The 27,658-nt window shown below is 45.9% G+C and overlaps 1 protein-coding gene across 1 annotated transcript in view; it reads right to left on the bottom strand.

Annotated features, from left to right (window-relative positions):
* Positions 1 to 16,501: 16,501 nt before the first annotated feature.
* LOC130368083 (excitatory amino acid transporter 5-like) overlaps positions 16,502 to 27,658 on the bottom strand; it is a 247,682-nt gene continuing 236,525 nt past the window's right edge. Inside the window, exon 12 of the mRNA XM_056571355.1 lies at positions 16,502 to 16,654. Within this exon, the coding sequence (XP_056427330.1) occupies positions 16,641 to 16,654 (14 nt within the window). The 3' untranslated portion in view covers positions 16,502 to 16,640. The remainder of the gene's footprint in view (positions 16,655 to 27,658) is intronic.

The following is a 27,658-nucleotide window of genomic DNA, read 5'->3' as shown; positions in this document are numbered from 1 at the left end:
TCTCTCACTTCAGAGCCATGTAGTTCGTCCGCAGAGCATTTTACGTACACATATGGGGTATTTCCTTACTCAGAAGAAATTGTGTTACAAATTTTGGGGGTCATTTTCTCCTTTTACTTCTTGTGAAAATGAAAAGTATGGGGCAACACCAGCATGTTAGTGTAAAGGTTTTTTAAAATTTTTTTACACTAACATGCTGGTGTAGCACCCAACTTTACCTTTTCATAAGGGGTAAGAGGAGAAAAAATGCCCCAAAATTTGTAGTGCAATTTCTCCCGAGTACGGAAATACCCCATATGTGGCCCTAAACTGTTGCCTTGAAATACGACAGGGGGCTCTGAAGTGAGAGAGCACCATGCGCATTTGAGGCCTAAATAAGGAATTTGCAATAGGGGCGGACCCAGTTACCTACAGTAAAACCCTACAGCAGTGTTTCCCAAACAGGGTGCCTCCAGCTGTTGCAAGACTCCCAGCCTGCCAGGACAGTCTATGGCTGTCCGGCAATACTGGGAGTTGTGGTTTTGCAACAGCTGGAGGCTGCCTTTAGGAAACACTGCCGTATGTGACTTTTTTTCATTTTTATTTGGGGGGGGGGGGGTGTGTGTAAGGGGGTGTATATGTAGTGTTTTACTTTATATTATTTGGTAGTGTAGTGTAGTGTTTTTAGCGTACATTCACACAGGCGGGGATTCACAGTAAGTTTTCTGCTGGGAGTTTGAGCAGCGGCGGAAAATTTGCCGCAGCTCAAACTTGTAGACGGAAACCCACTGTAAACTCCCGCCCGTGTGAATGTACCCTGTACATTCACATGGGGGGGGGGACACCCCAAACCTTCAGCTGTTACAAAACTACAACTCCCAGAATGCACTGACTGACCGTACATGCTGGGAGTTGTAGTTTTACAACAGCTCTAGGCACACTGGTGGGGAACCACTGAGATAGAAAACAGACTCTAGCTCAGTGATTCCAACCAATGTGCCTCCAGCTGTTGCAAAACTACAACTCCCAGCATGTATGGCCTGTCAGTGCATTCTGAGAGTTGTAGTTTTGCAACAGCTGGAGGCACACGGGTTGGAATCACTGAGTTATGAAACAGACTCTAGCACAGTGTTTCCCAACCAGTGGGCCTACAGCTGTTGCAAAACTACAATTCCCAGCATGGCCAGACAGTCAAGGATGCTGGGCGTGTATTTCTGCAATATCTGGCCCTTCAGATGTTGCAGAACTACAACTCCCAGCATGCCTGGCAAGTCTGGGCATGCTAGGAGTTGTAGTTATGCAACAACTGGGGAAGAACAGTTTGGAAACCGCTCAGTAGTGGTCTCCAAACTGTAGCCCTAGAGATGTTGCAAAACTACAACTCCAAGCATGCCCAGACTGTCCAGGCATGCTGGGAGTTGTAGTTCTGCCAGATATTGCAGAACTACATGCCCAGCATCCCTGACTGTCTGGCCATGCTGGGAATGGTAGTTTTACAACATCTGGAGGGCTACAGTTTAGAGACCACCTTATAGTGGTCTCCAAACTGTGACCCTCCAGATGTTGCAAAACTACAACTCCCAGCATGCCCACACAGCCTTTGGCTGTGTGGGCATGCTGGGAGTTGTAGTTTTGCAGCTTTTAGAATTTGCCGCGATCACTTACCGCAATCTTCACTGCAGCCTTCTCCGCTTCACTTTCCGGCCGCCGCTCCTCCTGCTGCTCCTCACGCTGCTCCGTGACGCCGACTCCGCCGCCTCCACCGGTCCGGGTAAGTCGGGCCATGTTTACCCCCTCGCGGCCCGTGTTCCCCCGCTCTGTACCAACTTCCGATCGGTGCGCAGAGTGGGGGAAATTAACTCTAACCCCCCGCCCCCCTCCTGCCATTGGTGGTCAGCCTGACCGACCAATGGCAGGGGATAGGAGGGGGTGGCAACAATGCCACCTCGCTCCTATCCTTTAAGATGGTCGGAGCTGTCTCTGACAGCTTCAATCATTCTTATTTTCCGGGCGATCGGGTCACCAGTGACCCGAATGGCCCGGATCGCGGGCAAATCGCTGGTCTGAATTGACCAGCGATTTGCTGCGATCGCCGACATAGATATCAGCAGTCATCCCGGTCCGATCACCGCCCGGCGAGCGGCAGTGATTGGAAATGCGCCCTCCGTTGCCAAGGAGTTAAGGACCCAGCCCAAATATACCTTAACCCCTTAAGGACCAGGCCAATTTTCACTGTAGGACCAGAGCGTTTTTTTGCACATCTGTCACTTTAAGAATTAATATCTCTAAAACGCTTTTACCGAATATTCTGATTCTGAGATAGTTTTTTCGTGACATATTCTACTTTATTTTGGTGGTAAATTTTCGTCGTTACTTGCATCCTTTTTTGGTGAAAAATCCAAAAATTTCATGAAAATTTAGAAAATTTTGCATTTTTCTAACTTGAAGATCTCTGCTTGTAAGGAAAATGGATATTCCAAATAAATTTTATTTTTATTCACAAATACAATATGTCCACTTTATGGTGGCATCATAAAATGGACATATTTTTACTTTTTGAAAAAATTAGAGGGCTTCAAAGTACAGCAGCAATTTTCAAAAACTTCATGAAAATTGCAAAATCTGAAGGGACAGATGTTACAGAACTACAACTCCCAGCATGCCTGGGCAGTCTAGGCATGCTGAGAGTTGTAGTTTGGCAACATCTGGAGGGCTACAGTTTGGGCACCACTGTAACAGTGGTCCCCAAACTGTGACCCTCCAGATGTTGCAAAACTACAACTCCCAGCATGCCCAGACAGCCTTTGGCTGTCTGGGCATGCTGGGAGTTGCAGTTTGGCTTTCCTAGTGGTTGCCACAGTAAAGATCACTTTACTTTCACTTTCATTTCCCCCCCCTTCCCACGTCGCTTCCCTACCTGAGCCAGGATCCAGCAGTCTGCAGCGACGATCAGCTGTTCCCAGGCATCTTCTCCTGCAGGTACCAACCTCCATCTTCTCCCCATGTTCCCCGCGACATCCAGGGGTGGGCAGAACGGGGGGTTGCCATGGCAACCCACTATCCTGCTCTGCCATTGGTCAGAATCAGTTCTGATCAATGGCAGGGGACAGGAGGAGATCGCATCACTGCGACCTCACTCCTACCCTGCAAGATGATCTGGGCTGTCACTGACAGGTCAGATCATCACTATTTTCCGGGTGATCGAGTCACCAAAGACCCGATCAGCCCGGAATAGCAGAAAATCGCATGGGGGGGGGGGGTCTCAGAACCCCCCTCGGCGTTTGAACGATTTCAGCAGGCGTCCGGTTTCGCAACCCGCCCGGCACGGCGGGATGGGAAATTCCCACGGACGTATGAGTACGTGCCTGGTCCTTAAGACCCAGGGAGCAGGGACTTACTCATACGTGCCTGGTCCTTAAGGGGTTAAGGACCCGGCCATTTTTTGAACATCTGACCACTGTCACTTCAAGCATTAATAACTCTGGGATGCTTTTACCTTTCATTCTGATTCTGAGATTGTTTTTTCGTGACATATTCTACTTTATGTTAGTGGTAAAATTTTGTCGATACTTGTTTCATTGTTTTTTTTTTTACTTTGAAGCTCTCTGCTTATAAGTAAAATGGATATTCCAAATAAATTATACATTGATCCACATACACGATATGTCTGCTTTATGTTTGCATCATAAAGTTGACATGTTTTTACTTTTGGAAGACATCAGAGGGCTTCAAAGTTCAGCAGCAATTTGCCAATTTTTCACAAAATTTTCAAAATCTGAATTTTTCAGGGACCAGTTCAGTTTTGAAGTGGATTTGAAGGGCCTTCATATTAGAAATACCCCACAAATGACCCAATTATAAAAACTGCACCCCTCAAAGTATCCAAAATGACATTCAGTAAGTGTATTAACCCTTTAGGTGTTTCACAGGAATAGAAGAAAAGTGAAGGAGAAAATTCAAAATCTTCATCTTTTACACTTGCATGTTCTTGTAGACCCAGTTTTTGAATTTTTACAAGTGGTTATAGGAGAAAAAGCCCCCTAAAATTTGTAACTCAATTTCTCTCGAGAAAGGAAATACCTCATATGTGTATGTCAAGTGTTCGGCGGGTGCAGTAGAGGGCTCAGAAGGGAAGGAGCAACAATGGGATTTTGGAGAGTGAATTTTGCTGAAATTATTTTTGGGGGGCATGTCGCATTTAGGAAGCCCCTGTGGTGCCAGAACAGCAAAAAATACCTACATGGCATACCATTTTTGAAACGACACCCCTTAAGGAATGTAACAAGGGGTACAGTGAACCTTATCAAGAAACAGGTGTTTGACAACTTTTTGTTCAAGTTGGATGTGTAAATGAAAAACATTTTTTTTTTACTAAAATGCAGATTTTTCCCTAAATTTTACATTTTTGCAAGGGGTAATAGGAGAAAATTACCCCCAAAATTTGTAACCCCATTTCTTCTGAGTATGGAAATACCCCATGTCTGGATGTCAAGTGCTCTGCTGGTGCACTACAATGCTCAGAAGAGAAGGAGCACCATTGAGCTTTTAGAAAGAGAATTCGTTTTTAATGGTAGTCAGGGGCCATGTGCTTTTACAAATGCTTACTGCACCCCTTATTGTAGTTTCCAAAATGGGGGGGGGTCCAAAATGGGGGGGGGGGGGTCCAAAATGTGGGGGGTCCAAAATGGGGGTCACATGTGGGGGGGGGGTCCATTGTTTTGGCACTATGGGGGCATTGTAAACACACGTGGCCTTCAATTCCGGACAAAATCCCAATGGCGCTCCTTCTCTTCTGAGCATTGTAGTGCGCCCGCCGAGCACTTTACATCCACATTTGGGTTATTTAAATACTCAGAAGAAATGGGGTTACAAATTTTGGGGGGCTTTTTTTTCCTATTTTCCATTGTGAAAATAAAAAATTTGGGTAACACCAGCAAATTCCCTTTGTCCATTTTCCCATCCAACTTTAATGAAAATTCTTCAAAACCTGTGGGGTGTTAAGGCTCACTATACCCCCTGTCACGTTCCGTGAAGGGTGTAGTTTCCAAAATGGGGTCACATGTGGGTATTTATTTTTTTGCGTTTATGTCAGAACCGCTGTAAAATCAGCCACCCCTGTGCAAATCACCAATTTAGGCTTCAAATGTACATGGTGCGCTCTCACTCCTGAGCCTTGTTGTGTGCCCTCAGAGCATTTTCCACCCACATATGGGGTATTTCCGTACTCAGAAGAAATTGTGTTACAAATTTTGGGGGTCTTTTTTCCCTTTTACTGCCTGTGAAAATAAAAAGTATCGGGCAACACCAGCATGTTAGTGTACATTTTTTATTTTTTTACACTAACAGGCTGGTGTAACCCCCAACTTTTCCTTTTCATAAGGGGTAAAAGGAGAAAAAGCCCCCCAAAATTTGTAGTGCAATTTCTCCCGAGTACGGGAATATCCCATATGTGGCCCTAAACTGTTTCCTTGAAATACGATAGAGCTCCGAAGTGAGAGAGCGCCATGCGCATTTGAGGACTAAATTAGGGATTGCATAGGGGTGGACATAGGGGTATTCTATGCCAGTGATTGCAAAACAGGGTGCCTCCAGCTGTTGCTAAATTCCCAGCATGCCTGGACAGTCAGTGGCTCTCCAGAAATGCTGGGAGTTGTTGTTTTGCAACAGCTGGAGGCTCCATTTTGGAAACACTGCCATACAATACGTTTTTCATTTTTATTGGGGGGACAGTGTAAGGGGGTGTATATGTTGTGTTTTACCCTTTATTTTGTGTTAGTGTAGTGTAGTGTTTTTAGGGTACATTCGCACTGGCGGAGGTTTACAGTGAGTTCCCTGCTAGGAGTTTGCGCTGCGTTGAAAAATTTGCCGCAGCCCAAACTTGAAGCAGGAAACTTACTGTAAACCTGCCTGTGTGAATGTACCCTGTACATTCACATGGGGGGGGGGGGGCAAACCTCCAGTTGTTTCAAAACTACAACTCCCAGCATGTACTGACATACCGTGCATGCTGGGAGTTGTACTTTTGCAACAGCTGGGGGCACACTGGTTGGAAAATCTTCAGTTAGGTTCTGTTACCTAACTCAGTATTTTCCAACCAGTGTGCCTCCAGCTGTTGCAAATCTACAACTCCCAGCATGTACTGATCACCGAAGGGCATGCTGGGAGATGTAGTTATGCAACAGCTGGAGGAACACAAGAGACAGCTGTTTTCTGTTTGAGCATGCTGGGATTTGCAGTTTTGCAACATCTGGAGGGCTATAGTTTAGAGACCACTGCACAGTGATCTGCAAACTGTGGTCCTCCAGATGTTGCAAAACTACAAATCCCAGCATGCCCAGACAGCAAACTGCTATGTGGGCATGCTAGGAGTTGTAGTTTTGCAAGATCTAGAGGGATACAGTTTAGAGACCACTGTATAGTGGCCTCAAACTGCAGCCCTCCAGCTGTTGCAAAACTACAACTCCCAGCATGCCCAAACAGCTGTCTGGGCATGCTGGGAGTTGTAGTTTTGCAACATCTGGAGGGCTACAGTATAGAGACCACTGTATAGTGGCCTCAGACTGTAGCCCTCCAGATGTTGCTAGGCAACTCACCGGCTTCCGTACGATCCAGGGAGCCGCATAGCCATCCTCTTCTGCCACCTGCTGCCACCGCCAATCGCGTCCCGCTGCCATCGCCAATGGGTAAGTGGACTTTGGCACCCAGTCCTCTGTCGTTTTCCTGTCCTGCCCCGCTGATTGTGGGTGGGCAGGATGAGGAAAGCGAAGGGTAACCCCCCGCCTCCGATCTGCTATTGGTCGTCGCTTCTGATGACCAATAGCAGGGATAGGAGGGGTGGCACCCCTGCCACCTATCTCTTATCCGTTCAGGGGGATCGTGGGTGTCTTAGACAACCGCGATCCCCCTTATATTCCGGGTCTCCATGGACCCGTATGATCTGCCGATCGCCGACATGGGGGGGTTTGATGACTCCCCTGGGCATTTGCATGGGGTGCCTGCTGATCGATATCAGCAGTCACCCCGGTCTGGTCCCCGCCCGGCACGTGGCAGGGACCGAAATTCTCTATGACGTACGCGTATGTCCTTGGCGATGCAAAAAATAAGCCATTATATGGATTTTTGGGTGGAAAATTGAAAGGGTTATGATTTTTAAAAGGTAAGGAGGAAAAAACAAAAGTGCAAAAACTGAAAAACCCTGAGTCCTTAAGGGGTTAAAGTGTACCTGTCATAGTGCAAAAAAAAATAAAATTATATGTTACTCAGTACATAATCCGGATCATGTACATACGGTATATTTTTATGTGTCTAAGACCTATATATCCCTAACAAATAGCATTTATAACTTGCTTTTTAACCTCTTAAGGATGCAGGGCGTACCTGTACGCCCTGCGCCCGGTCCTGGTGTTTATAGTCGGGACCCTGGGCTAATAGCGCGCAGCACCGATCATTGTGCCGCGCGCTGTTAACCCTTCAGATGTGGCGATCAATGTTGATCGCCGCGTCAAAAATGAAAGTAAAAGCTTCCCGCCAGCTTAGTCGGGCTGATAAAATTGCGTTGTCCCGATCTGCTAGGAAGTGAGCGGAGGCCCCCTTACCTTGCTCCGTCGCGTCCGATCGGCATTTGACTCCTCCAAGCCTGAGCTACAGGCTTGAGCAATCAACCCCCTATTACGCTGATCCCTGCAAAGCTATGGCTTTGCAGGGATCAGGGTAAAAGATCAGATCAAAAGATGTGTGCAGTGTTGTAGCCCCCTATGGGAGCTATAAAACTGCAAAAAAAAAGTGAATAAAGATCAAACCTCTTCCCTAATAAAAGTTTGAATCACCCCCCTTTTACCATTTAAAAAAAGAAAGTGTAAATAAAAATAAACATTTGTGGTATCACCGCGTGCGGAAATGTCCGAACTTTAAAAATATATCGTTAATTAAACTGCACGGCCAATGGCGTACGCTCAAAAAAATAGCGTAAGTCCAAAATAGCGTATTTTTGGTCACTTTTTATATCATAAAATAATGAATAAAAAGCGATCAAAAAGTTCTATCAATACAAAAATTGTACCGATAAAAACTTCAGAACATGGCGCAAAAAATGAGCCCTCATACTTGCCCGTACATGGAAAAATAAAAAAGTTATAGTGGTCAGAAGATGACAATTTTAAACGTATAAATTTTCCTGCATGTAGTTATGATTTTTTACAGAAGTACAACAAAATCAAACCTATATAAGTAGGGTATCATTTTAACCATATGGACCTACAGAATAAACATAATGTGTCATTTTTACCAAAAAATGCACTGCGTAAAAACAGAAGCCCCCAAAATTGACATTTTTTTTTCAATTTTGTCGCACAATTAAAATTTTTTTCCGTTTCGCTGTGGATTTTTTGGTAAAATGACTAATTTCACTGCAAAATAGAATTGGTGGCGCAAAAAATAAGCCATCATATGGAATTTTATGTGCAAAATTGAAAACTTTATGATTTTTAGAAGGTGATGAGGAAAACATGAAAATGGAAAAACGTTGAGTCCTTAAGGGGTTATTCATGCCTCATGCCTGCTCTGAGTCTGGGAGCAGCCTGGCAGTCTGCAAATCACTGCATTGTAGTTTTTAATCATACGTTTTCTATCTGTTCCTAGTAAAACTGGATGCTGATCAACATAGCTCTCACTATGTGTGTGATTCAGCGTTCACAGACTCCTGAATGTCTTAACAGCTTCTTTGTTAGGCTGGGTTCACATCACGTTTTCTCCCATATGGGAGCGCATACGGCAGGGGGAGCTGAAACCTCGCGCTCCCGTATGTAATTCATTTCAATGAGCCGGCTGGAGTGAAACGTTCGGTCGGCTCATTTTTGCACTGTATGCGGTTTTTCCCCGGACCTAAAAATGTGGTGAACCACGGTTTTAGGTCCGGATGTAAAAACGCATACGGTGCAAAAACGAGCTGACCGGACCGAACGCTTCACTCCAGCCGGCTCATTGAAATGAATTACATACGGGAGCGCATAGAAAGGCATACGGGAGCGCAAGGTTTCAGCTCCTCCCTGCCGTATGCGCTCCCGTATGGGAGAAAATGTGATGTGAACCCAGCCTTATTCAAGAGTCAGAGAAAGCTTTGGCTGTTCAAGCATGCTTGGAGTTGTAGTTTTGCAAGAGCTGGAGCTGCAGTGTTTGTAAAGCACCGTGTTAGAGCAGTGTTCCCTTTAGCTTTTGTAAAACTATAACTCCCAGCATGCCCACACATCCTTTGTCTGTAATTTTGCAAGAGCTGGAGGCACACAGCTGGAGAATACACAGCTCTAAAAAAGAGTTTTACAAAGATTGTACCCCCAGCTGTTGCAAAACTACAACTCCCATCATGGGAGTTGTAGTTTAGGAACAGCTGAAGGCTGTAGTGGTGCAATGGTGATCTCCAATACTGGATACCAACACACTATACGGCCGGTATCCAGTATGCTGCAAAATACAGAGTAGTCTGTCTGCATAAAGACAGATTTAAATTTTTTAGTAAAATTGAAATTTTTTTTAAATAAATGTATATTGAAAAAAAACTCATCTTATCAGTAGTACTACAAAATATAAATAGTTTTTCATAATGACAGTGCCTCTTTAACCTCTTAAGGACGTAGGGCGTACCTGTGCGCCCTACGCCCGGTCCCGGTGTTTAAAACAGGGTCACGGTGCGGTCCCGGCTGCTATTCATAGTTTGAACCCTGGGCTAACAGCACGCGGCATTGATCATTGTCCTGTGCGCTATTAACCCTTCAGACGCTGCGATCAAAGATGACCACCGTGTCTGAAAGTGAAAGTAAATGCTTCCCGGCAGCTATGGCTTGACAGGGATCATGGTAAAAGATCAGTGTGTGCAGTGCTATAGCCCCATATGGGAGCTATAGCACTGCAAAAATAAAGTGAAAAAAAAAAGTTACCAACGGTCATTTAACCCCTTTCCTAATAAAAGTTTGAATCACCCCCCTTTTCCCATAAAAAAAAGAAAAACTGTGTAAATAAAAATGAAAATAAACATATGTGGTATCGCCGCGTGTAGAAATGTCCGAACTATAAAAATATAGCGTTAATTTAATCGCACGGTCTATGGCGTATGCGCAAAAATATTCCAAATTCCAAAATAGCGTATTTTTGGTCACTTTTTGTATCATGAAAAAATGAATAAAAAGCGATCAAAAAGTCCAATCAATACAAAAATGGTACCGATAAAAACTTCAGAACACGGCACAAAAAATGAGTCCGCATACTGACCCGTACGCGTAAAAATTAAAAAGTTATAGGGGTCAGAAGATGACAATTTTAAACGTATACATTTTCCTGCATGTAATTATGATTTTTTTCCGAAGTACGACAATATCCAACCTATATAAGTAGGATATCATTTTAATCGTATGGACCTACAGAATAAAGATAAGGTGTTATTTTTACCGAAAAATGCACTGCGTAGAAACGGAAGCCCCCAAAATTACATTTTTCTTCAATTTTGTCGCACAATTAATTTTTTCCATTTCGCCGTGGATTTTTGGGTAAAATTACTAATGTCACTGCAAAGTAGAATTGGTTACGCAAAAATAAGCCATCATATGGAATTTTATGTGCAAAATTGAAAGCGTTATGATTTTTAGAAGGTGATGAGGAAAAAATGAAAATGCAAAAATGGAAAAACGCTGCGTCCTTAAGGGGTTAAGTACACAGCCAATTTCCATTTTTGCTTTTTCGTTTTTCCTCCTCGCCCTCTAAAAGCCATAATGTTTAAATTTTTCCATCTACAAACCCATATAAGGGCTTATACTTTGCAGAACAAATTTTACTTTTTAGTGTCACCTTTCATTTTACATTAACCCCTTAAGGACAATGGACGTACTCCTACGCCCCCGTTTCCGAGTCCTTAAGGACCGAGGACGTAGGAGTACGTCCTGTCCTTTCCCGGCCCTCCGCCGCTAGCCGGAGGGGAGCCGGTGCCCGATGCCTGCTGAAATCGTTCAGCAGGCATCGCGGCATATCGCCCAGGGGGGTCATTATGTCGTCAGAGACGGCCCCGAACAGCCAGAGCCTGCAGGGGTGAGGTGGCACTGGTGCCACCTCACGATCGCCCTGATTCGTCGGCCAGATTACTGGCCGACCAATCAGGGCGCCTGCTGCGGGTGTCACTCCCGCACCCGCTCCGCCCCTCTTCCGGAGGACGTGAGCGGGTGCGGGACGTGCACCCCTGGTGCTGGGGACCCCGATCCCCGGCGTTAATGTTGGGATCGGGGCCCCAGGAGCGACGACTGCGGCGGCGGCGGGACTGACCTGTGCGGCGATCAAGCAGCAGCAGGAGGTGAGTGACAGCCTCCTGCTGTTGCTTAGCAACAGCTCCCAGCATGCAAAAAGGGCATGCTGGGAGCTGTAGTTATGCAACAGGAGGAGGCAGACCACCACAACTCCCAGCATGCCCTTATGGGCATGCTGGGACTTATGGTTTTGCAACAGCTGGAGGCACATTCTTTCTATGGAAAAGTGTACCTTCAGCTATTGTATAACTACAACTCCCAGCTTGCACAAACAGCTAAAGTGCATGCTGGGAGTTGTAGTGGTGCATCTGCTGGTTGCATAACTACAACTCCCAGCATGCCCGTTGGCTGTCGGTGACTGCTGGGAGTTGTAGTTTTGCAACAGCTGAAGGCACACTGAGTTAAGTAGCAAACCAGTGTGTCTTCAGCTGTTGCATAACTACAATCCCCAGCATCCCCAGCCAAAGTAGTATGCCTCCCGCTGTTGCATAACTACAACACCCAGCATGCCCTTCCGCTGTCCGTACATGCTGGGGGTTGTAGCTTTTGCAACAGCTGAAGGCACACTGGTTGCAAAACACTGAGTTTGTTGCCAAACTCAGTGTTTCACAACCTGCGTGTCTCCAGCTGTTGCAAAACTACAACTCCCAGCATGCACTGATAGACCGTACATGCTGGGAGTTGTAGTTTTGCAACAGCTGGATGTTCCCCCCCCCAATGTGAATGTACAGGGTACACTCACATGGGCGGAGGATTACAGTAAGTATCCGGCTGCAAGTTTGAGCTGCAGCAAATTTTCTGCTGCAGCTCAAGCTGCCAGCGAGAAACTACTGTGAACCCCCCGCCCGTGCGACTGTACCCTAAAAACACTACACTAACACAAAATAAAATAAAAAGTAAAAAAACACTACATATACACATACCCCTACAATAAAAATGAAAAACGTCTGGTACGCCACCGTTTCCAAAACGGAGCCTCCAGCTGTTGCAAAACTACAACTCCCAGCATGCACTTATAGACCCTACATGCTGGGAGTTGTAGTTTTGCAACAGCTGGATGTCCCCCCCCCCCCCCCCAATGTGAACGTACAGGGTACACTCACATGGGCGGAGGATTACAGTAAGTATCCGGCTGCAAGTTTGAGCTGAGGCAAATTTTCTGCCGCTGCTCAAACTGCCAGCGAGAAACTACTGTGAACCCCCCGCCCGTGCGACTGTAACCTAAAAACACTACACTACACTAACACAAAAAATAAAATAAAAAGTAAAAAACACTACATATACACATACCCCTATACAACCCCCCTCCCCTCCCCTCCCCAATAAAAATGAAAAACGTCTGGTACGCCACTGTTTCCAAAACGGAGCCTCCAGCTGTTGCAAAACAACTACTCCCAGTATTACCAGACAGCCACTGACTGTCCAGGCATGCTGGGACTTTTACAACAGCTGGAGGCACCCTATTTGGGAATCACTGGCGTAGAATACCCCTATGTCCACCCCTATGCAAGTCCCTAATTCAGGCCTCAAATGCGCATGGCGCTCTCACTTTGGAGCCCTGTCGTATTTCAAGGCAACAGTTTAGGGTCACATATGGGGTATCGCCGTACTCGGGAGAAATTGTGTTACAAATTATGGGGGGTATTTTCTGCTATTACCCTTTTTAAAAATCAAAAATTTTTGGGAAACCAACATTTTAGGTAAAAATTTTTTTTTTTTTTTTACATATGCAAAAGTTGTGAATCACCTGTGGGGTATTAAGGTTCACATTACCCCTTGTTACGTTCCCCGAGGGGTCTAGTTTCCAAAATGGTATGCCATGTGTTTTTTTTTTTTGCTGTCCTGGCACCATAGGGGCTTCCTAAATGCGGCATGCCCCCAGAGCAAAATTTGCTTTCAAAAAGCCAAATGTGACTCCTCCTCTTCTGAGACCTGTAGTGCGCCAGCAGAGCACTTCTCACCCCCATATGGGGTGTTTTCTGAATCGGGAGAAATTGGGCTTCAAATTTTGGGGGGTATTTTCTGCTATTACCCTTTTTAAAAATGTAAAAATTTTGGGAAACCAAGCATTTTAGGTAAAAATTTTTTTTTTTTTACATATGCAAAAGTCGTGAAACACCTGTAGGGTATTAAGGTTCACTTTACCCCTTTTTACGTTCCCCGAGGGGTCTGGTTTCCAAAATGGTATGCCATGTGATTTTTCTTTGCGGTTCTGGCACCATAGGGGCTTCCTAAATGCGGCATGCCCCCAGAGCAAAATTTGCTTTCAAAAAGCCAAATGTGACTCCTTCTCTTCTGAGACCTGTAGTGCGCCAGCAGAGCACTTTTCACCCCCATATGGGGTGTTTTCTGAATCGGGAGAAATTGGGCTTCAAATTTTGGGGGGTATTTTCTGCTATTATACTTTTTAAAAATGTAACATTTTTGGGAAACCAAGCATTTTAGGTAAAACATTATTTTTTTTTTTTTTACATATGCAAAAGTCGTGAATCACCTGTGGGGTATTAAGGTTCACTTTATCCCTTGTTACGTTCCCTGAGGGGTCTAGTTTCCAAAATGGTATGCCATGTGGTTTTTTTTTTGCTGTCCTGGCACCATAGGGGCTTCCTAAAGGTGACATGCCCCCCAAAAACCATTTGACGCTCCTTCCCTTCTGAGCCCTCTACTGCGCCCGCCGAACAATTAACATAGACATGTGAGGTATGTGCTTACTCGAGAGAAATTGGGTTTCAAATACAAGTAAAAATTTTCTCCTTTTTACCCCTTGCAAAAATTCAAAAATTGGGTCTACAAGAACATGCGAGTGTAAAAAATGAAGATTGTGAATTTTCTCCTTCACTTTTCTGCTATTCCTGTGAAACACCTAAAGGGTTAATACACTTATTGAATGTCATTTTGAATACTTTGGGGGGTGTAGTTTTTATAATGGGGTCATTTATGGGGTATTTCTAATATGAAGACCCTTCAAATCCACTTCAAACCTGAACTGGTCCATGAAAAATAGCGAGTTTGAAAATTTTGTGAAAAATTTCCAAATTGCTGCTGAACTTTGAAGCCCTCTGGTGTCTTCCAAAAGTAAAAACTCATAAATTTTATGATGCAAACATAAAGTAGACATATTGTATATGTGAACCCAAAAATGTTTTATTTTGAATATCCATTTTCCTTACAAGCAGAGAGCTTCAAAGTTAGAAAAATGCTAAATTTTCATTTTTTTCATCAAATTTGGGGATTTTTCACCAAGAAAGGATGCAAGTTACCATAAAATGTTACCACTAAGTTAAAGTAGAATATGTCACGAAAAAACAATCTCGGAATCAGAATGATAACTAAAAGCATTCCAGAGTTATAAATGTTTAAAGTGACAGTGGTCAGAATTGCAAAAAACGCTCTGGTCCTTAAGGTGTAAAATGGCCTGGTCCTTAAGGGGTTAAAGAAGAAGTCTCATGGTAAAAAACATATTCCCTATAGGCAGGAAAAATAATTATAGATACTAGAAAGTTATGGATACTAGATTTATGTGGATAGAACATTGGTCAGGGGACTTATTTTGATCGCCATATTGGAGTCAGGAAGGAATTTTTTCTCTAGCAATTGCTATCAGCCTCATGGGTTTTATTTGCCTTCCTCTGGATCAACACAGTGGGGTTTTAGGTTGAACTTGATGAAGGCTTTTTTTCAACAGTTCAACTATGTAGTATGACACATAGCACTGGTATGGTATAATGAGGGTAGTAGTAATATGGATGATGTTACCTATCAGTGCAGTCTTAGTTCTACAGCAGAATCTTCATCTCTCGGACCAGCAGCTTCAGGACCTGATCCATCCTGGATCTGTCCTGCCCAGTTTCCTCTTCCACAGCGTTATTACCTCAGAGGGGCCTGCTGTGTCCTCTGTATGCTGACACTAGTGTTATGGCGGCTGTGGCCAGAAGCCATATATACACTCACACACTGCAGTTTTTTTTGTTTTGTTTTTAAAGGAAATCTGTCACCAGTGTCACCTGCACTAACCTGTCGGCAGCGTGACACTGATGACAACGGTACTCACCTTTTCCTGTTCCGTGGTGGGGATCTTTGGTAATTTTCTCCGTCAGCTTCAGGCACCCAGCTTGGGGCACGGGTGGAGCCTAGTGACGTCACCGCTGCTGCTCCCTGCTGGGTCCTGCTGTGAGAGAACAGCAGCGGTGATGTCACTAAGCTCCACCCGTGCCACAAGCCGGGTGTCCGGAGCGGAGCTAACGGAAAAGATTACCGAACATCCCCGCCATGGAACGGGACAAGGTGAGTACCTTTGTCATCAGTGTGACCTGCACTATCTGTCGGTACCGACAGGTTAGTGCAGGTGACACTGGTGACAGATTTCCTTTCAATCTGCCACTACTGTTTTAAGATAAATCCGAAGTTAATTTAAACGGAATGAAAATATAAATGAAGGACTTATACTTCTTCTTCCTGCGGGATCCACTTCTGTCTTTGGCTCAAAAACTGCTGTGTGTCATCTGCATAGACATAAGCCACTTTGATATGAACAAAGACTTTTACGACCACCTTTGTCTTTTTTTTTTTTTACTTACAGTAAATTCGATTCGTCACAAACTTCTCGGCTCGGCAGTTGATGACTTCTCCTGCATAAATTAGTTCAGCTTTCCGGTGCTCCGATGGGCTGGAAAAGCTGGATACAGTCCTAGGAGACTCTTTCCTAGGACTGTATCCACCTTTTCCAGCCCACCGGAGCACCGGAAAGCTGAACTAATTTATGCAGGAAAAGTCATCAACTGCCGAGCCGAGAAGTTCGTGACGAATCAAATTTACTGTAAGTTCGCTCATCTCTAGTTATTTTATCTGACTTATTTATTGCAAATCATTATTTTGTACATCTGCTTGTGGTAATAAAGATTGACAATGTTGGTTGTTACTTCAGTCATTTTTCATTTATTGTGTTAATAGAGTAGGATTGCAGGTTTGTTGGTCCATATACTTTTGAACAGTGTAAGTTAATGGGAAAGAAAATAAATAAAATCACAGTGTGCTCAGGAGACATTTATGGTATCACAGTCCAGCAAACGACACTAACAGATCCAGACAGGTCCCTATTTTGCAGTATTTTAGTGGAGAAAACAAATCTGACGTAGGATTTTGTTCTCCACTAAACTCTCGTCATTTTAACAGAATCTGTGAATGAAGCTTCTAGGTCTGATGTATACGAGGCCTTAGTTTTCATAAATGAAGCTTATTTTTAATGTGTGCTTGTGTTACACCTGACAGATATTAAACTGGATTCTTCTTTTCTCATATCGTGATTCTTCAATCATCTCCATAATCTGACAATCACCTTGTTGCTGTGGATCATTTGAAGACAGTTGTAATGGTGTTGTTTCAACAGACAGATCCTAAAATAGAATACAAAACAGCCTTAAATTAACACTAAAGTAATGTTAAAATATCTTCAACATTTAACAACTAGAAATGTAAATATATAACTATACACATGCGCTTCTAATAAATATACCCCAAGGGACAGCTGCTAGTATACGTGAGGACTCCCGTACGCCTCACAAAAAAATATAGAAAATATGTAATATAAGTAATACCAGCGCTTGAACCACAGGGTAGAAAATAGAGAAAAGTATATACAGTGATCCCTCAACTTACAATGGCCTCAACTGGGGACTGTTTTAAAGTGGCCGCAGCGCCGGCTGCTTGTTAAAGATCAGTAGCCCGGCCGCGGCCACTTTAAAACAGTGACCAGCTGCGGCTCCTGTGGGCCCGGACTCCTCCTGCTTTTTCTATTTTTCATATTTCCTTACCTGGCCGCGCTTGGCAGGCTCAGGTAATGCGGTGGGTCTTGTGGGCTGTTACAAGTGATGTCTCCTGCGGCTCCTCTGCACGGCATCAGGGACGTCACTCATTATTTCCTGCGGCCGTGGCCGCTACAGGGCACAGTTTTTTTCATTACACCCCAGCGCTGCAGGAAATGAAGAGTGACGTCCCTGACGCCGTGCAGAGGAGCAGCAGGAGACGTCACTCGTCACAGCCCACAAGACCGAACGCATTACCTGAGCCTGCCGAGCGCGGCCAGGTAAGGAAATATGAAAAATAGAAAAAGCAGGAGGAGGGGGAGCAATGACCAGGGGAGGATGATGAGGCAGAGGGGGGTAATGATGAGGCAGAGGGGGGTAATGATGAGCATGGGGGTAATGATGAGAAGGGGGGGAATGATGAGCAGGGGAAAACATGGGAAAGGAGGCACAGGGGCTAATAAAAGGGGGAGGAAGGAGGGGAGGGGAACAGGATCAAGGGGAATCAAATTTGTGGGGTTGATGAGGCATATAGTACAGAGCTTCCAAGTAATTTATTTTACATTTATTTTTTCCCCTCAAATTTTCCTGTGAAAATGAGGGTACGTGTTATATGCCAGTGCGTGTTATACACAGATAAATACTGTCATTCCCCTTCCCCCCCTCACATTCAGCAAGACATCCCTGTGTCCTGAAAGATCTTTTCGGGCACAAGGATGTCCCGGTTACCTTTCTGCAGCCCCGCGTTAACTTTAGAAATGCAGGGGCCGCCAGGAGGTAGCGCACGCAGGGACATCACTGACGTCCCGTGCATGCGCCCGTAGGAGCGGAGCAGCGAGGATGCACGCATGGTAAGTTACCTACACGTCATCTACACGTTACCTACACGTCACCTACACGTTACCTACACGTCATCTTCAGTGCTCCGACCACCGCTGCTCCGGTCCCGGGACCTACTGCTATGGCCCCTAGGCCATAGCAGTAGATCATGACCCCGGACCAGAGGAGCGGTGGTCGGAGCACTGAAGTGGGGCAGTACACAGACATACAGTCTCCAGCCGTACACTGTATATGGCTGGAGGCTGTATATCTGTGGGGGAACTATACTGCCAACGTAATGTGGGGGGACTACAACCTAATGCGGGGGAACTGCAACCTACTGTGGGGGAACTGTCACGCCCCCTCCCATAGACTTGCATTGAGGGGGCATGACATCACACGGGGGCGGAGTCGTGACATCACGATCTTCCGTTCCCGTGGTCGGGAGCCAGAACCTCCAGCGCTGCCAGAAGCAGATACAGATGGGTGCTGCATGCTATATCCTTTGGATAGGGGATAAGATGCCTAGGGGTGGAGTACCCCTTTAAGGACCAGGGGAGGACTAAGGCTAAGTTTCCAGAAAAGGCAAAAGCACAAGAAAAAAATACCAAAAAATTACCATAACACAGGAAAAAGCAGTAGCAGTTTTTCTGTGTTTTTGCAGGTAAAAAAAAAGGGGGAAACCTAGCCTTAGGGGTCTCTGGGAGCAGGAGTCTGGAGGAGGACTTAGGGGACTGGGGGCAGAGGGGTCCAGGGGAATTAGGGCTCGTCCACACAACGAACTTCCGCCAGCAGAATTTTGCTTGTTTTCAATGGGATGCTGCTGCTCTGTGCACACTATGGAAGACACAGTGTGTGGTAGTATTATTTTTAGAGGACATGATGTTTGGAAGTATAATATACAGGGTACACACGGTTTGGCAGTATTATATTTAGGAAGCACAGTCTCTTGAAGGGTTATAATGATTGTTGTCTTTATACAGAGGATGAGGATCAGCTGGCAAAGTGAGGAACCAATGATGTCCCGGAGTCTAACTTTACAGAGGAAGATGGAGCTAGAAGAATACATGGTGTCTGGACCAGATCATTTTATGTTTGTGTATTTTCCTGACTCTCCCATTAGATCTCTCGTCACTTCTAAGTTTTGCAGTAATAATGGATTGTATTCTTTCCCTGATCATCATAATGAAGTGCTCCGTCTTCCAGGCAGCCTTAATCTGGCCCTGCTTCTCTACCTCACAGGAAAACTGGACGTAGGGATTTTGTTCTATTGCTTTGAGGTCGGATTCCATTGAGGTTTTTTGTCCATCATAAAAAACACCATAAAAACTGTCCCAGCTTTTTCCTGCGTTTTGTCAGTTTTTCTTGCATTTTTTTCTTGCGTTTTTGCTGGTGTCTGGAAACAAAACAATTTACTAAACTTTTTGTTGCCCAGGAACGCCATTTTTGACGCTCCGGGCCTGTGGGTACTGGCTCTTCCTGTCACCCCTGTGGCGGTAGGTACCGGGGTAATAATTGGAGATTAGGGCTAGCTGATTTTGGGGCTAACGCTAAACCACAGCTTAGTAATGGATTCTGTCTACAAGACGGCTTCCACTACTAAGCCTGAAAATTAAATTATAAAAAACAGAACACATTAGTTACATAGTTACATAGTTACATAGTTAGTACGGTCGAAAAAAGACATATGTCCATCAAGTTCAACCAGGGAATTAAGGGGTAGGGGTGTGGCGCGATATTGGGGAAGGGATGAGATTTTATATTTCTTCATAAGCATTAATCTTATTTTGTTCCAGGAATGTATCTAATCCTGTTTTAAAGCTGTTAATTGTTCCTGCTGTGACCAGTTCCTGAGGTAGACCGTTCCATAAATTCACAGTCCTCACGGTAAAGAAGGCGTGTCGCCCCTTGAGACTAAACTTTTTTTTCTCCAGACGGAGGGAGTGCCCCCTCGTCCTTTGGGGGGGTTTAACCTGGAACAGTTTTTCTCCATATTTTTTGTATGGGCCATTAATATACTTATATACGTTTATCATATCCCCCCTTAAACGTCTCTTCTCAAGACTAAACAATTGTAACTCCTTTAATCGCTCCTCATAGCTAAGATGTTCCAAGCCCCATATTAGTTTAGTCGCGCGTCTCTGCACCCTTTCCAACTCCGCAGTGTCCCTTTTATGGACAGGTGACCAAAACTGAACAGCATATTCCAGGTGAGGCCGTACCAATGCTTTATAAAGGGGGAGTATTATGTCCCTGTCCCTTGAGTCCATGCCTCTTTTGATACATGACAATATCCTGCCGGCTTTGGAAGCAGCAGCCTGACATTGCATGCTATTCTGTAGTCTGTGATCTACAAGTACACCCAGATCCTTCTCTACCAGTGACTCTGACAGTTTAATCCCCCCTAAGACATACGATGCATGCAGGTTATTAGTACCCAGATGCATAACTTTACATTTATCCACATTGAACCTCATTTGCCAAGTGGATGCCCAGACACTTAGTCTATCCAAGTCATCTTGTAACTTATGCACATCCTCTATAGACTGTACCGTGCTACAAAGCTTGGTGTCATCTGCAAAGATAGAAACAGAGCTGTTAATACCATCCTCTATATCATTGATAAATAAATTAAAAAAAATGTTTTAAAACACTCCCCCCACAGCCCTCGTTAACCCTTTTATAGACATAAAAAACGCTGTTCATCGTCGCAAGCCACAAAATCTGACATAGTCATTCGCATTCACGTATCTAAATTTCGAAGAAAAAAAAACTACGAAAAGTTTAATAAATTTTTTTGATTTCACACACCAGAAAAAATTCAAGAAAAACTGACAAAATGCTGGAAAAAGCTGGGACAGTTTTTCTGGCGTTTTTTATGATGGACAAAAAACCTCAATGGAATCCGACCTCAAAGCAGTAGAACAAAATCCCTACGTCCACTTTTCCTGTGAGGTAAAGAAGGAGTGTACGGTAGAGCGTGGGGGGGGGGGGGGGGCGTTTCTATATTTTCACAAGATTTATCAAAGGAGTGTACACCCTCAGTAAATTCTGAGCAAGAGTGTACAATAGACAAGCAGAGTAAAGGGGTAGAACTGTGTCTACAATAGACAAATAATGATAAATCTTCCCCTATATCTCTATTTTCTACCCTGTGGTTCAAGCACTGGTATTACTTATATTATATAACAACTAGAAAGTATTGATTGACAAATAATATCCATAACTAAAAGAGTTCTGTAGTGTTCAATATACACTATAGATTCCCAGAAACTTCTATTTGGACATTCCTGTACATGCAGCAGTGGTCCCTTAGATGTCAACTTAAGGAAAGCATACTTATTGTTGGGATCTTAAGATATCTATCATTTTAACTAACTTTAGACTTGTCATAGTTACATGTCAGAAGTTTTGATCAGTGGGGTTCTCAACACCCGTGGTACCAGGGATGTGCACAGAAATTTTGGAGGGCAGGGGCTCAAGTAAATAAAAAGGACACTTCTCATAATTAAAAAAAATTCAGACTCACTGAGTATGCCCTGCAAGGAGTGGACGTGGCATCACAGAGGAGGAGCACTGCAGCCCAGGGACACAGTGGACCTCCGGCCAGGCCTCTTTGACATTCCTAGCCACCATAAAAGTTGGAGTTTTTATTAAATAAAGTCAAGAACAGCTACTATAAAGGTAGGCCATGAATATATACACTTTGGCTGCGCTGGCAGTTTTATTCACATAAAACGTCATAGTTCGAAAAAAGACATACGTCCATCAAGTTCAACCAAGGAATTGAAGGGAAGTGGTATGGTGGGATGAAGGGGAAGGGGTGTTATTATATTTCTGTGTAAGCATTAATGTTATTTCGTTCTAGGAATATCTAACCTTGTTTTAAAGCTTTCAACTGTTTCTGCTGTAACCAGTTGAACTATAATATACTGTATTATATAGGAGATTTATTAAAACCTGTGCAGAGGAAGAGTGGTGCAGTTGTCCATAGCAACCAATCAGATCGCTGCTTTTATTTTGGAGAGGGTTTTTCCTCCGCAAAGGTTTTGATAAATCTCCCCCTATATGCTCTGGCCTGACCTCTGTATGACAGAACTTGCACTGTACCTACCTCATCCAGGACCAATCACCTTGCAACCACTACATGCAGGAATCTCCACATTGCCCTAGCTTTTACACTGAAGAAATGGGCACTGCACGAATATATGCTTATTGTGCTAGAATATACAAAATTGGACCAAAAAAAAAAAAAACTAGGCAAAGAATTAGGAATATGTGGAAGATGAACAGGCATAGCACAGCAAATAGGACAGAGGCCGGGAAGCTTGGCAAGCTGGCTCCCACCTCCATTACGCACAACACTGAGTTTGCATGCTAGCACCCCGTATAACATCAATTCACATTTGTTCACTTGCACAATAACCTGGTGTATTGGGTTTAGTGCGGGTAAACAGCCTGTCAATTTCACTTTAATTATATACTATGCTTCTATTAATGTACAATATACTGTGCTCCATTAATAAACTATATACTGTGCCACTATTAATAAACTATATACCGTGCCTCCGTTAATGCACTATATATTGTACCACCATTAACCCCGACATCTGTACTGCATGAATTTTCTATATTCCTGTGCTCGGGCTGCAAAAATAAACAGAATAAACTTTAACTCACCTTCCTACGTTCCCCTGTTGCTCCGGTACCGGCCTCTCGGTCCTCCGCTGAGGTCCTCTTGCCGCCTCGGCCGGTGATAGGCTGAGCGCACTGTCATGTAAGGAGACGGTCAGCAGCCACCACGACATATTGCCCAGGGGGGGGTCATGAGATCGTCGTGAATCGCCAGTCAATTCTGACTGGCGAAACACGGCATTTCCGGGCCAATCGGGTCTCTGGTGACCTGATGACCCAGAAAACAAGGTTGATTGGTGCTGTCCGAGACCACACCAATCGCCCCTAAGCAGCAGGAGTGACTGGTGCCACCTCACGATTGCTGTGATTGGTTGGGAAGCCGACCATTCACACCTCTTGCTGGGAGGCACCTGTTCACAGCTCCTGCTGGGAGGCACCCGTCCTGCCCCCCAGGGCGGAGGGTAGAGGGGGTGCACGTCGGGGGGTACATGGGGCTTCAGTGGCGGCAAAATGGTCAGCGGCAGCGGCATGATCAGCAGCGGCAGCGGGATCTTGGCATAAGTGCAACTTCCAGCAGGCACAGCCAAAGGGCATTCTGGGAGTTGTCGTTATGCAACAGCTGGAGGCACACAACTACCAGCATGCCCTTCGGCTGTCTGTGCATGTTGGGAGTTGTAGTTATGCAAGAGCTTTTCCACTAGCACTTGCAGAACTACAACTCCCAAAATGCACAGACCGCCAAAGGGCATGCTGGGAGTTATAGTTGTGTGCCTCCAGCTGTTGCATAACTACAATACCCAGCTTGCCTTTTGACTGTCTGTGCATGCTGAGAGTAGTAGTTATGCAAAAGCTGGAGGCACTCAAAAGGTGTGCCTCCAGCTATTACATAACTACAACTCCTAGCATGCACGGACAGCTGAAGGGCATGCTGGGAGTTGTAGTTATGCAACAGCAGGAGCCACACAACTATAACTCCCAGCGTGCCCTTCAGATGTCCGCACATGCTGGGATTTGTAGTTATGCAATAACTGGGGGCACATTTTTTGCCTCTAGCGGTTGCATAACTACAACTCCCAGCATGCACAGACAGCCAAGGGGCATGCTTGGAGTTATAGTTGTGTGCCTCCAGCTGTTGCACAACTACAACTCCCAGCATGCCCTTTGGCTGTCCGTGCATGCTCGGAGTTGTAGTCATGCAATAGCTGGAGGTACACTTTTTGCCTCTAGAAGTTGCATAACTACAACTCCCAGAATGTGTGGACAGCTGAAGGGCATGCTGGGAGTTATAGTTGTGTGCCTCCAGCTTTTGCATGACTACAAGTCCCAGCATGCACGGACAGTCTAAAGACATTTTGGGCGTTGTAGTAATGCAACAGTTGAAGACACACAACTATAACTCCCAGCATGCACTTTGACTGTCTGCACATGCTAGGAGTTGTAGTCCATGTGTGGACAGCTAAAGAGCATGCTGGGAATTATAGTTGTGTGCCTCCAGCTGTTGCATAACTACTCTTCCCAGCATGCTGTCTACACATGCTGGGAGTTGTAGTTATACAACAGCTAGAGCACATGGTGGGTTTACAGTAAGTTTCCCGCACAGAGTTTGAGTTGCGGAAAATCCGCCGTTGCTCAAACTTGTAGCCGGAAACTTGTTGTAAACCCGACCGTGTGTACGTTGTACGTACTGTAAAAAAAAAAAAAAAAAAAACACCTGCACTACACTTACACAAAATCACGGAATTCCGCGGGAATTACGTAGTGTGAACATACCCTAAGAAACATACTTGCCCCCAGCCGTCTGAGGAAAAAATGCAAAGATAAATAAACAATCCACATCAATCCCGTTTACCCCAGGTTCTTTCAAATGCGGCCAAAGGGGATGTCTATGCTGCAACAATATCGGCCACAATGTGAACACCTTCACTTCAAAAACCACCTTCACCACCTATACAATCAAAACCCACCTCAACTGCAGCTCTACGCATGTAATTTACCTTATAGAATGCAGCTGAGGACTCCAGTATATTGGAAGAACCACTCAATCACTATGTAAACGTCTAAACGGTCATCGTCATAACTGTTCCAATGGATTTTTTAAACACAGTGTCTCCCGCCATCTGACTGAAACACATAGCAAAGATTTCTCACAGATACGCATCCTACCTATTAAACACATCACATCGGAGACCCAAAACAGAGTGGCCACTTTGAATAGGAGAGAAGCCTTCTGGATATTCAAATTGAACTGTCTCAAACCTGACAGACTGTTCGAGTTTTATAGTTCTATACATTCATTCACTCAATTTATTTTTCAACAGTTTTTATTCATCATTATTTCATTTATACAGTATATATGTTTGTCACGATGCCGGCTGGCAGGTAGTGGATCCTCTGTGCCAGAGAGGGATTGGCGTGGACCGTGCTAGTGGATCGGTTCTAAGTCACTACTGGTTTTCACCAGAGCCCGCCGCAAAGCGGGATGGTCTTGCTGCGGCGGTAGTGACCAGGTCGTATCCACTAGCAACGGCTCAACCTCTCTGACTGCTGAAGATAGGCGCGGTACAAGGGAGTAGACAGAAGCAAGGTCGGACGTAGCAGAAGGTCGGGGGCAGGCGGCAAGGTTCGTAGTCAGGGTGGATAGCAGAAGTACTGGTACACAGGCTTTAGACACACAAAACGCTTTCACTAGGCACAAGGGCAACAAGATCCGGCAAGGGAGTGCAAGGGAGGAGCTCAGATATAGCCAGGGAGCAGGTGGGAGCCAATTAAGCTAATTGGGCCAGGCACCAATCATTGGTGCACTGGCCCTTTAAGTCTCAGGGAGCTGGCGCGCGCGCGCCCTAGAGAGCGGAGCCGCGCGCGCCAGCATATGACAGCAGGAGACGGGAACGGGTAAGTGACCTGGGATGCGATTCGCGAGCGGGCGCGTCCCGCTGTGCGAATCGCATCCCCGACGGCCATGACAGTGCAGCGCTCCCGGTCAGCGGGACCGACCGGGGCGCTGCGGAGAGAGAGACGCCGTACGCGCTCCGGGGAGGAGCGGGGACCCGGAGCGCTAGGCGTAACAGTACCCCCCCCCTTAGGTCTCCCCTTCTCTTTGTCCGGTAACTGCCTCCCCTGGGATGAGGAGACCGGGAAAGGATGGAGGGATTCCTCAACGGCAGGCAGAACAGCAGGAGTAGGAATGGGGAGGGAGGGCAGAGGGCGAGGCCTGGCACGGGGCAGTGTGACACCAGGACGAGGGCCATGAGGAGGCACCGAGGCTTGCCTGACTGGACTGGGAGGGGGGGAGAGGCACTTCTTAAGGCAGGCAGAGTCCATAACAACTTTAGGGAGACCGGATACAGGAGGAACCACAGGGTCACGGCAGGGGGTACTGGGAACCGGTTTAAGGCAGTCCTTGAAGCAAGAGGTACCCCAGCTCTTGATCTCCCCTGTGGACCAATCCAGGGTTGGGGAATGGTGTTGAAGCCAGGGTAGTCCAAGGAGAATTTCGGACGTGCAATTGGAGAGGACCAAAAACTCAATTTTTTCGTGATGATTTCCGATGCACATTAGGAGGGGCTTCGTGCGATAACGCACGGTGCAATCCAACCTGGCTCCGTTGACCGCGGAAATGTGGAGTGGCTTGACAAGACGGGTCACCGGGATGCGGAATTTATTCACCAAGGACTCCCGAATAAAATTCCCAGAGGCACCAGAGTCCAGGCAGGCCACGGCTGAGAGGGAAGAACTGGCTGAAGTAGAAATCCGTACAGGCACCGTGAGACGTGGAGAAGCCGACTTAGCATCAAGAGACGCCACACCCACGAGAGCTGGGTGCGAGCGTGCGTTTCCTAGACGTGGAGGACGGATAGGGCAATCCATCAAAAAATGTTCGGTACTGGCACAGTACAGACAAAGATTCTCTTCCTTACGGCGATTCCTCTCTTCCAGGGTCAGGCGAGACCGATCCACTTGCATGGCCTCCTCGGCGGGAGGCCTAGGCGCAGATTGCAATGGAGACCGTGGGAGAGGTGTCCAGAGATCTAAGTCTTTTTCCTGGCGGAGCTCTTGATGCCTCTCAGAAAAACGCATGTCAATGCGAGTGGCTAGATGAATGAGTTCATGCAGGTTAGCAGGAGTTTCTCGTGCGGCCAGAACATCTTTAATGTTGCTGGATAGGCCTTTTTTAAAGGTCGCGCAGAGGGCCTCATTATTCCAGGATAGTTCTGAAGCAAGAGTACGGAATTGTATGGCGTACTCGCCAACGGAAGAATTACCCTGGACCAGGTTCAGCAGGGCAGTCTCAGCAGAAGAGGCTCGGGCAGGTTCCTCAAAGACACTTCGGATTTCCGAGAAGAAGGAGTGTACAGAGGCAGTGACGGGGTCATTGCGGTCCCAGAGCGGTGTGGCCCATGACAGGGCTTTTCCAGACAGAAGGCTGACTACGAAAGCCACCTTAGACCTTTCAGTAGGAAACTGATCCGACATCATCTCCAAATGCAGGGAACATTGCGAAAGAAAGCCACGGCAAAACTTAGAGTCCCCATTAAATTTGTCCGGCAAGGACAGGCGGAGGCTAGGAGTGGCCACTCGCTGCGGAAGAGGTGCAGGAGCTGACGGAGGAGATGGTTGTTGCTGCTGTAGCTGAGACTGAAATTGCTGTTGCTGTGACTGGAGCTGCTGTAGCTGCGACTGGAGTTGCTGTGTCATGGTGGTCAAGTACGACAGCTGGTGCTCTTGTCGGGCTTGCTGGGCGACCAGTGTAGGGAGGTCGGCGACAACTGGCAGAGGAACTTCAGCGGGATCCATGGCCGGATCTACTGTCACGATACCGGCTGGCAGGTAGTGGATCCTCTGTGCCAGAGAGGGATTGGCGTGGACCGTGCTAGTGGATCGGTTCTAAGTCACTACTGGTTTTCACCAGAGCCCGCCGCAAAGCGGGATGGTCTTGCTGCGGCGGTAGTGACCAGGTCGTATCCACTAGCAACGGCTCAACCTCTCTGACTGCTGAAGATAGGCGCGGTACAAGGGAGTAGACAGAAGCAAGGTCGGACGTAGCAGAAGGTCGGGGGCAGGCGGCAAGGTTCGTAGTCAGGGTGGATAGCAGAAGTACTGGTACACAGGCTTTAGACACACAAAACGCTTTCACTAGGCACA

The sequence above is a fragment of the Hyla sarda genome, chromosome 1 (assembly GCF_029499605.1).
Source record: "Hyla sarda isolate aHylSar1 chromosome 1, aHylSar1.hap1, whole genome shotgun sequence".
Classification (NCBI taxonomy): domain Eukaryota; kingdom Metazoa; phylum Chordata; class Amphibia; order Anura; family Hylidae; genus Hyla; species Hyla sarda.
The sequence above is the reverse complement of the archived record's forward strand: the minus strand, read 5'-3'. Positions and strand labels throughout refer to the sequence as shown.